Source organism: Canis lupus, chromosome 19, assembly GCF_048164855.1.
Source record: "Canis lupus baileyi chromosome 19, mCanLup2.hap1, whole genome shotgun sequence".
NCBI classification, from domain to species: domain Eukaryota; kingdom Metazoa; phylum Chordata; class Mammalia; order Carnivora; family Canidae; genus Canis; species Canis lupus.
In genome coordinates this window covers 9,760,188-9,769,716 of record NC_132856.1, presented here as the reverse complement: position 1 = coordinate 9,769,716, position 9,529 = coordinate 9,760,188, and the positions used below count along the sequence as shown (strand labels likewise).

At 45.0% G+C, this 9,529-nt stretch overlaps 1 protein-coding gene across 1 annotated transcript; it reads left to right on the top strand.

The window, feature by feature from the left end:
* The first annotated feature begins 1,652 nt into the window (after nucleotides 1-1,652).
* On the top strand, nucleotides 1,653-8,228 carry VHL (von Hippel-Lindau tumor suppressor). The gene is made up of 3 exons (XM_072785159.1): nucleotides 1,653-2,060; nucleotides 3,202-3,324; nucleotides 5,912-8,228. Exons 1-3 carry the CDS (start codon nucleotides 1,721-1,723, stop codon nucleotides 6,106-6,108), a joined length of 660 nt encoding a protein of 219 aa, XP_072641260.1. The 5' UTR covers nucleotides 1,653-1,720; the 3' UTR covers nucleotides 6,109-8,228.
* The last annotated feature ends 1,301 nt before the right edge of the window (nucleotides 8,229-9,529 follow it).

The following is a 9,529-nucleotide window of genomic DNA, read 5'->3' as shown; positions in this document are numbered from 1 at the left end:
ACCCTGGGCTGAAGGCAGGTGCTAAACCTCTGAGCCACCTGGGCTGCCCTCCATTTCCTTTTTTTTTTTTTTTTTCTGTATTATTTTTTTTTTTATTATTGGAGTTCAATTCACCAACATATAGCATATCACCCAGCGCTCAGCCCAAGTGCCCCCCTCATGGTCCATCACCCAGTCACCCCAACCCCCTGCCCACATCCTCTTCCACCACCCCTTGTTCGTTTCCCAGAGTTAGGAGACTCTCATGTTCTGTCACCCTCACTGACATTTCCCGCTCATTTTCTCTCCTTTCCCCTTTATTCCCTTTCACTATTTTTTATATTCCCCAAATGAATGAGACCATATGTTAGTCCTTCTCCTACTGACTTACTTCACTCAGCATAATACCCTCCGTTTCCATCCACGTCGAAGCAAATGGTATTTGTCATTTCTAATGGCTGAGTGATATTCCACTGTATACATAAACCACATCTTCTTTATCCATCATCTTTCGTTGGACACCGAGGCTCCTTCCACAGTTTGGCTATCGTGGCCATTGCTGCTATAAACATCGGGGTGCAGGTGTCCCGGCGTTTCACTGCATCTGTATCTTTGGGGCAAATCCCCAGCAGTGCAATTGCTGGGTCGTAGGGCAGGTCTATTTTTAACTCTTTGAGGAACCTCCACACAGTTTTCCAGAGTGGCTGCACCAGTTCACATTCCCACAAACAGTGCAGGAGGGCTCCCCTTTCTCCACATCCTCTCCAACATTTGTGGTTTCCTGCCTTGTGTGAGGTGGTCTCTCATTGTGGTTTTGATTTGTATTTCCCTGATGGCAAGTGATGCGGAGCATTTCCTCATGTGCTTGTGGCCGTGTCTATTAATCCTTCTGATCATGTCCAGAGGAAAGTTGGTTTGACAATTAACACTTGGTATTTAACACCTAACCTTTGGCTAACTAGTTGAACCAAGAAGAGCAGGCTCAGGGCTTTTGACAGACCACAGATAAAGTTTAGCAACTTGTTTCCTTTGAACTTGGTGCCACTGTACTCTTCGTGACAAATGAGACTGAATTTCCACTGATGGTAGTAATATAAAATTACTTAACTGCTTTGCGTTATGCATAGAATGAAGACCTTTAAAAGGAAGCTTTAAAAACTGATAATACTTCTCGCCTCCTCAGACCGCTTCTGGGTGGCTGTAGGAAACTAGGAAGAGAAGGAAATTTTGTCTTTATTATGCTCTTTTACACAAAAGTCGAGTTTTGTGACCCAAAATGGAGAGAAACGAATAAGAAAATGACTAAGTAAATAATAGTGCATATAGTAGGGAGAATATGGCATACACCAGGAAGGTATCAAGAGAATGAATGAAACGAAGGAACTGCTGTGTCAAAAACATATTGGTGCAAAAAAAATAAAAACCCACCCGATAGAGGACACCCGCGGAGGAAGCGGCCTAACACCAGCCTCCGCCGCCTGTGCGCGGGGTTCCCGCGGCCGGAGGCCCCACCTGCGCTTGCGCACATTTTCGAGCCGCCATTTCTGCCACAGTAGCCCGTCCCCCCGCCCGAGAGCGCGCGAAAACAGCGCGCACGCTTGCGGGGCCGCGCACGCACGCACGCACGCACGCACGCACGCAGCACGCCCCGCCCCGCCCCGCCCCGCCCCGCCCCGCCCCGCCCCGCGAGGCCCGCAAATCCCCGGCGGCGGGCCTCGCGTTGTCTAGGCTCCGGGAGGTAATGCCCCGGAAGGCAGGGAGCGTGGAGGAGGCCGAGGCGGGCGCCGAGGAGGTGGGCGCCGAGGAGGTGGGCCCTGAAGAGTCCGGCGGGGAGGAGTCTGGCGCGGAGGAGTCCGGCCCGGAAGAGTCTGACCCGGAGGAGCCGGGCGCTGCGGCGGAGATGGAGGCCGGGCAGCCGCGGCCGGTGCTGCGCTCGGTGAACTCGTGCGAGCCGTCCCAGGTCATCTTCTGCAACCGCAGCCCGCGCGTCGTGCTGCCGGTGTGGCTCAACTTCGACGGCGAGCCGCAGCCCTACCCGACGCTGCCGCCGGGCACGGGCCGCCGCATCCACAGCTACCGAGGTAGGCGGGCCGCGGTCGCCGGGCCCGGCCCCCCTCCGCCGCCGGGGCCCCCCTTCCTCCCGGGGCGCAGCGAGCGCCTGCTGGAGCCCCCCGAGTTTGTGACAGATGCAGTTGGACGCTACTAGTAAGTGGCAGCTAATTCTTCAGGCGACTGGGTAATTCTCATTTGAGGGGCTCTTCCCGTCACACATGTCGGTTCCCCCTGAAAGTGCTGCCTGCCTAATGCCCGCGTGTGCCCAGTGGGCCGGGTCCGCGTAGGGTCCCCACGTCCCAGGGGAACCCGGGCGGGGGCGGGGACTGACGGAGGCGTCAACGGGTAACCTGCTCGGGACGGGAGGGGCGTGTCATGTCCCTTGGGGAGCGCCTCCCGGAGCGGGCCGCGTGCGGGGCTGACCCAGCGAGAGGAGGGGGGGAGGACAAGGCACCGGATGGCGGGAGACGAAGCCCGAAAGGTTTATCCCCCCTGGGAAGAAAAGGGGTGTTGAGTTTTTAGGCAGGTCAATGACAGCGACTGATTGATTGAAGAGACTTTATTTATTTATTCTTGAGACACTCAGAGAGAGTCAGAGACACAGGCAGAGGGCGAAGCAGGCTCCTCACATTTGATCCCTGGATCTGGGATCACCCCCTGAGCAAAAGGCGGACACGCTCAGCCGCTGAGCCACCCAGGCGTCCCTCTTTTGATTTTTCATACAAGAGATTCGTTTAGTCTTTGACTACCGAACTTACCTTTTTCCGGCTGGCTTTTTCTCAACTTGATGTTTTTGCACCTTTTTTTTCCTTGAGAAGCACAGATGTAAGGAGTTAGTGAAATTATTTTAGTTTGCAGTGTTTGGTGTGATTTGCAATTCATGTTTGCTGTTTGATCATGGTAGCAGAAAAGGCATGGTATTTGGAGCCGCAAGTACATGCTCTTTTTTCCTAACTGTCCCTTTTCCCTTGACCAAGTTACTTGGCTTTTTTTAGAGCTCTTCTCATATGTAAATAGATCTGTTGTGACAATTGAGTAAGATAATATTATTTGTTGGAAGGGTTTTGTTCAATATTTAAGCAGAATGAGAGGCGGGTACTTCAGTGTCAGTCAAGGAAGATGCAGAAAATGGGTGTGTAGCTGCATAACAGCCTCTGCTTATTTTAACAGGTCACCTTTGGCTCTTTCGAGATGCCGGGACATATGATGGGCTTCTGGTTAACCAAACTGAACTATTTGTGCCATCTCTCAATGTTGATGGACAGCCAATTTTTGCCAACATCACACTGCCAGGTACTGATGTTCCATCTTTTAATTTTTTTTATTATTAAAAAAAAATATTTTTAAAGATTTTTTTTTATTTGAGAGGGAGGTGGGGATTGAGCGCAGGAGAGAGCACAAGCAGTGGAGAGGGAGAAGTAGGTTGCCCACTGAGCAGGGAGCCTGAGGTGAGGCTCAATCCTAGGACCCTGGGATCATGACTGGAACCAAAGGCAGCCACTTAACTGACTGAGCCCCCCAGTGCCTTCCCCTATCTTTTTAAAAAGATAAGACTGGGGGCTCCTGGCTGGCTTAGTTGGTAGATAGAGCATGTGACTCGTGATTTCATGGGAGCGAGTTCAAGCCCCACATTGGGTGTAGAGATTATTTAAAAATAAATAAGTAAAAATAATAAATAAAAAGATAAAACTGTTGTAATAAGTAGGAATAAGCCACTTGGAGGCGCCAGATCTTTAGTGGTTTTTACTGGATGCTAGCCAAGTTAGCCAACCTTTCTGTGTCCTATTTTCCACCACAAATAAAATGGAATAAATTTGTATCCTTTATATTGAACAGAGATGTTGTGGTTTCTCAGAAGCTCTTAGGGCTTGTCAGAAATGGGCTAAATTAAAATATCTGATTGTAGGGGGGGCACCTGGCTGCCTCAATTGGTAGAGCATGTGACTCTTGGTGTCAGGGTTATGAGCTCAAGCCTCACATTGGGGGTAAAGATTACTTACAAATTTTAATAAATAATAAACAAACATCTGATTGTTGAATTATGAATTCATTTTTGTTTACGCTGCCTTAGAGAAGAAATATGCTCTGGAGTCTTAGAAGAAGAATAAGGTATAGAGAATGAGATACCATGTCTTTCAGTGTCATAGCTTTTTTTTTTTTTTTTTTTTAATTTTATTTATTTACGATAGTCACAGAGAGAGAGAGAGAGAGAGAGGCAGAGACACAGGCAGAGGGAGAAGCAGGCTCCATGCACCGGGAGCCCGACGTGGGATTCGATTCCGGATCTCCAGGATCGCGCCCTGGGCCAAAGGCAGGCGCCAAACCGCTGCACCACCCAGGGATCCCTTTTATTTTTCTTAATTTGACAGAGGGAGAGGGAGAGAGTGCACACAAGTAGGGAGAGCAGCAGGCAGAGGGAGAGGGAGAAGCAGGCTCCTTGCTGAGCAGAGAGCCTGACATGGGTCTTGATCCAGGGACCCTGGGTTCGTGACCTGAGCACAATGGCAGACACTTAACCAACTGAACCACCCAGGCACCCCTAGTGTTGTATCTTTTTTTTTTTTTTAAACATTTTATTTATTTACTCATGAAAGACACAGGGAGAGAGCGAGCGCGCAAGACACAGGCAGAGGGAGAAGCAGGCCCCATGCAGGGAGCTCCTGGGTCTCCAGGATCAGGCCCTGTGCTGAAGCCAGGTGCTAAACCGCTGAGCCACCCGGGCTGCCCGTGTTGTATCTTTTAATGTTATTTAACCCACTCAAGCTCACAGTGCCAAACGGGGTAAAAAAAAAAAAAAAAAAATCACCAAATTGAACGTTAACATCATAGTTTACTGTTTGTTTAAAACCCAATTAATTTTAGTAGGTTGAACCCAAAGAAACTGATGGGTTAAAAAACGCCAAGTACAAGGGTGTCTGACTGGCTTAGTCAGTGGAGCAGCAACTGTTGATCTTGGGATTATAAGTTTGCCTCCCAAGTTGGGTATAGAGATTACTTAAAAATAAAATCTTAAGTAAAAAACAAAGACAAATCCAAATACCTATAGCTTCATAAGGTTTAAACTGATATGTATGTATGGATCCCATTTTAAGGAAAAAAGTGTTCAAAAATTGATAAGGCAAAATATACTTTTATCAATTTATATACTTTTATCAATTTAACTCAGGACTTATCAATTATACTTTTATCAATTTAACTCAGGACTTATCAATTTTAAATTGATAAAAGTATATTTTGCCTTATAGGATGCCCTTAAAGAGTAGATTCCCCAGTGAGTTTAACATAGAATTGGAGTTCCTCAAAATCCAGTTGCAAAATTTTTTGGTTATCTATTGCTGTGTGACAGCGACTCCCAAGCTAACAATTACCTTTTTATTCATAATTCTACAGTCTAGGCTGAGATCAGGTAGGTGGTTATTCTGCTCATTGGTGGCCATTTGTGTGGCTGACTGCTGGCAGGTTGCCTGGGGGCTGGGCCTCTCTCCCATGCATTCTCAGGGTTCTTTCCTCTTTGTGTAGTCTCTCCTGCAGGGTAGCTCTGGGCTTCTAAGAGTGTAAAAGTGGAAGTTGCCAGGGCTTCTTAAAAGCCAGTTTCAGAATTGGCACAGTATCTGTCACTTCACCCACATTGATTTAGTTTAAATGAATCACAAGCTCAGCCAACTTGTAAAGGGAAATGACTACACGAGGTCATGTGTACCTTGAGTTGTCCATTAGGGCCAGCACATTACACTCTGCCACATGCATGTACTCCCTTTATTTGCCCAAAGTAAAGTCCATCTATAGTAAATGGAATTGCTGTGGTTGGCAAAGCCTCTTGCTCATCCATTGTCCCAAGGCCTGAATCTGCTCCTGAGGATTTGGTTTTCTGCATTTGCAGTGTATACTCTGAAAGAGCGGTGCCTCCAGGTTGTCCGAAGCCTAGTCAAGCCTGAGAATTATAGGAGACTGGACATCGTGAGATCCCTCTATGAAGATCTGGAAGACCACCCGAATGTAAGGAAAGACCTGGAGCGGCTGACACAGGAGCATATTGAAAATCAGCGAATGGAAGGGGAGACTGAGGATTTTAATTGAAATTTGCACTCCTAAGTCTCAGCCTTTGATGGTACTGACTAATCTTGATCTATATTTAGGACTGGTCACTTATTCTCACTTATTCTGACTTATTCAAGGTGTCTCATTCTCAGAGTAAAAAATCCTCCATTGCTTAAAGGAAAGTTAACTGACTGCACTAGGCATTATGATGTTTCGGGGCAAATATCACAAGATGTAACTTAATGCCTGCCCCTTCTAGAAGTATTCTTCAAATAGTTGCGTTTTTGCCTCCTAGTAAGTCAGAAAAGTTTCTATGTAAGGACTTCTGTGTAAGTAATTCAATAAGAATTGCAGCATATTCTTTAATTGTAAGAAAGCAGTGGCATCTGCTTTCAATTGCTGTTTTGTGGTTGGTGATGTGTCTGTCTCCTGCTTTGAGAAGACAGAGATGTCCTTGAGGCAGGGACAAGTCTGTCTCCTCTTTTGAGACCCCAGTGCCTCACACATTATGAGCCTTCAGTCAGTGTTTGTTGAATGAACAAACCAGCAGATACTTTGGTAGAAAGTGTTTGAAGGTTTTGCCCTTTTTTGGGGGGTGGGGAGGTGGGTACCTTACAACGTATACAGTAAACAAATGTTTTAAAGGGAATCACTTTTATAGGAAGCACTTTTTATAACTTTCTAAACTTTGTGCTTTTCTCTGCCCACTGTTATTGTAGTTTATTTTGTTTCTAAACCAGGATTAGCTTTCTATAGTTATTGTGGTGATCGCTTTTTTGAAACTTGACATATGCACAGAAGATAGGAGAAAATAGCTGTCCTCTTGTTTAGTTGTAGTATTAAGGAGCTACTACTGTATTGTAAATAGGTTTTTGCTAAGTGTGAGTATTTCTGTTACTTTTTGTAAATCCTCTTTCTGTTTGGCTTAGCATTGTTTTGTTTTGTTTCCTTAAATGCTGGCAGTGTTTTAACCAGGGGCCAGCAGTGTTGGGGCAGCAGGGACCACTAAGGGGAGCCACTCATTGGCTCATCTGGACTTGCAGGGCTGCCTGGTTCTGCATTTTTCATCAGACAGGAGGATCTGGTGACACTTTACACCTGGCTGGGGAGAGGCGGAAGCCCTCTACCTTTTGGAAGTTACTCATAATACACAGTGGATTCAGGGAGTAGCCTGGAATGTTTTATAGTTTTATAAATGTACAAATCCTTTCTTATAGGCTGGACTTAAATTGATTAACTGAAATTCAAAAGTTCTATCAGGCTTTCTTTTTTGGTAACTAATAGTTTAAAAAAAAAATTGCCCCCAATTGAGAAAATTTTGGTAAAGACAGTAAAGTAAAAGAAAAAAAAAAATCAATGCAGATACACTACTTGAATACAGCCCCTAACATTTTGACTTTTGGCCTTTTTAGGGCATCTTTTGGTTAGTTTGGTTTTACATAGTTGGGATCATATAGAATATAACAGTTTTGTATTCTACCTTCTAAGTCATGACTTTATAACTGAATGTTTTCCCATGGTAATGTAGACATTAGTGCAGTCTTCCTTTTATAAATAATGCGATATTTCTTGGTATCTATAGTTTCTGTACTAACCTTTGAGCACAATTCCTGTGCTCGGAAATAAGCGTGAAGTAAGACAATGCCCCATGGTTTCCCTAGACTTTGTTTCACCTAATCTTAATCCCCTCTTGGAATATTCAATTAACAAATTGGCCGTTGTTTTTTAAGCATGCTGTAGTACTCACTCAGTGACATGCCCCTTGGTGTCTGACATGTTACTGAGCTGTTGGGTGGGAAGGAAGAAATGCTGGGGAACAGGCAGCAGTGTGTGTCCGAGGGTGGGATGGGTTGGGGGATGTCAGGAAGTCTACTGTTGCTGGATTCGTTCACTGTTGGTTTTAATTTTTTTTTTAAACTTGTCTTTGTGTCCAAATGAGATTCGTGTTCCTCCTGTGAAAACATGCAGTTTGAGTACTGTGTTTTTTATGTTGTCCAAGGATTGAAAACCTGTAGCATGAATAATATATATTTTTCATTTGAAATTTTATGATTGTATTAAATGTATTGCTCCTAAAAGACTGTGATGTTTCCTATTTCAAGTTTAAAAAGAAAAAAAAGCTGTTCTTGAATACATTAAATGGTGCTGAGCAAAGGAAATAGGTTGGGTGTGTTGGTGTGGCTCTGTTGTGAGAGAGCTGTGTTTCTGTAAAGGCTTATGTGGGGAGGGGTGTTGCAGACACAAGCACTTGTCTTCATGCTCAGCCTCTTTCCAGCCTTGATTTCTTTTATTTTTTGTTTCTATTATTTTTATTTTTTTATTTTCCTTTTTAATTAAAAAAATTTTTTTTAAAGATTTTATTTATTTATTCATGAGAGAGAGGCAGAGACACAGGCAAAGGGAGAAGAAGCAGGCTCCATGCAGGAAGCCCGACGTGGGACTTGATCCCAGGACTCCAGGGTCACACCCTGAGCCAAAGGCAGACGCTCAGCTGCTGAGCCACTCAGGTGTCCCTATTTTTTTATTTCCTTAAGTAATCTCTGTACCCAGTGCAGGGCTTGAACTCATGACTTGGAGACCAGGAGTTATGTGCTCTACAGACTAATAAGCCAGCCAGGCATCTTACCCTGGTTTCGTGTGTGTGTGTATGTATGTATGTATTTAATTTTTTTTTCTTTTCACCTTGGTGGTTTTTTTTTTTAAGATTTTATTTATGTATTTATTTAGAGAGACCACAGTGGGGGGAGGGACAGAGAGGAAGGGAGAGAGAGGAGATCTCAAGCAGACTGTGCTGAGCATGGAGCCCAAAGCAGGGTTCAATTTCATGACCCTGAGATATGACTTGAGCTGAAACCAAGAGTGGAATTCTTAACTGCCTGAGCCACTCAGGTGTGCTTACCCTGGGTTTTTCTTTCTTCTTTTTTTTTAAAATATAAACATCTTTAGCTTCATTTTTCACATAAAAATGAAATATTACTGTGAAAAAAATTAAGCACTACAGAAAAGCATTAAGAAGAAAAGTACTCACATTGGGGAAAAGCTGGGGTTTTTTTGTACATAAACAGAACCAACCTTCACAGACACCTCACTGGAGAAGATACACAGTTGGCAAGTAAGCATATGAAAATGTGCTCCACATCATATATGGTCAGGGATATGCAAATTGAAACAACAAGGAGGGGCACCTAGGTAGCCCAGTTGGTTAAGTGTCTGCCTTTGGCTCAGTTCATGATCTCAGAGTCCTGGCATCAAGCCCTGCAACAGGCTCCCTGCTCAGCAGGAAACCTGCTTCTCCCTCTCCTATTCCTCCTGCTTGTGCTCTCTCTGTCAAATGAATGAATACAATCTTAAAACCCCAAAAAACTATAAGGGGAGGGGCACCTGGGAGGCTCAGTCAGTTAAGCATCTGACTCTTGATCTTAGCTCAGGTCTTGGTCTCAGGGTCATGAGTCCATGTTGG

What these genes read in the sequence shown, in the direction of transcription:
- VHL (XM_072785159.1), top strand. Translation starts at nt 1,721, where the DNA reads ATGCCCCGGAAGGCAGGGAGCGTGGAGGAGGCCGAGGCGGGCGCCGAG. An exon ending in CCGCATCCACAGCTACCGAG is followed by an intron (nt 2,061 to 3,201) that starts GTAGGCGGGCCG and finishes TTATTTTAACAG; the next exon opens with GTCACCTTTGGCTCTTTCGA. An exon ending in TGCCAACATCACACTGCCAG is followed by an intron (nt 3,325 to 5,911) that starts GTACTGATGTTC and finishes CTGCATTTGCAG; the next exon opens with TGTATACTCTGAAAGAGCGG.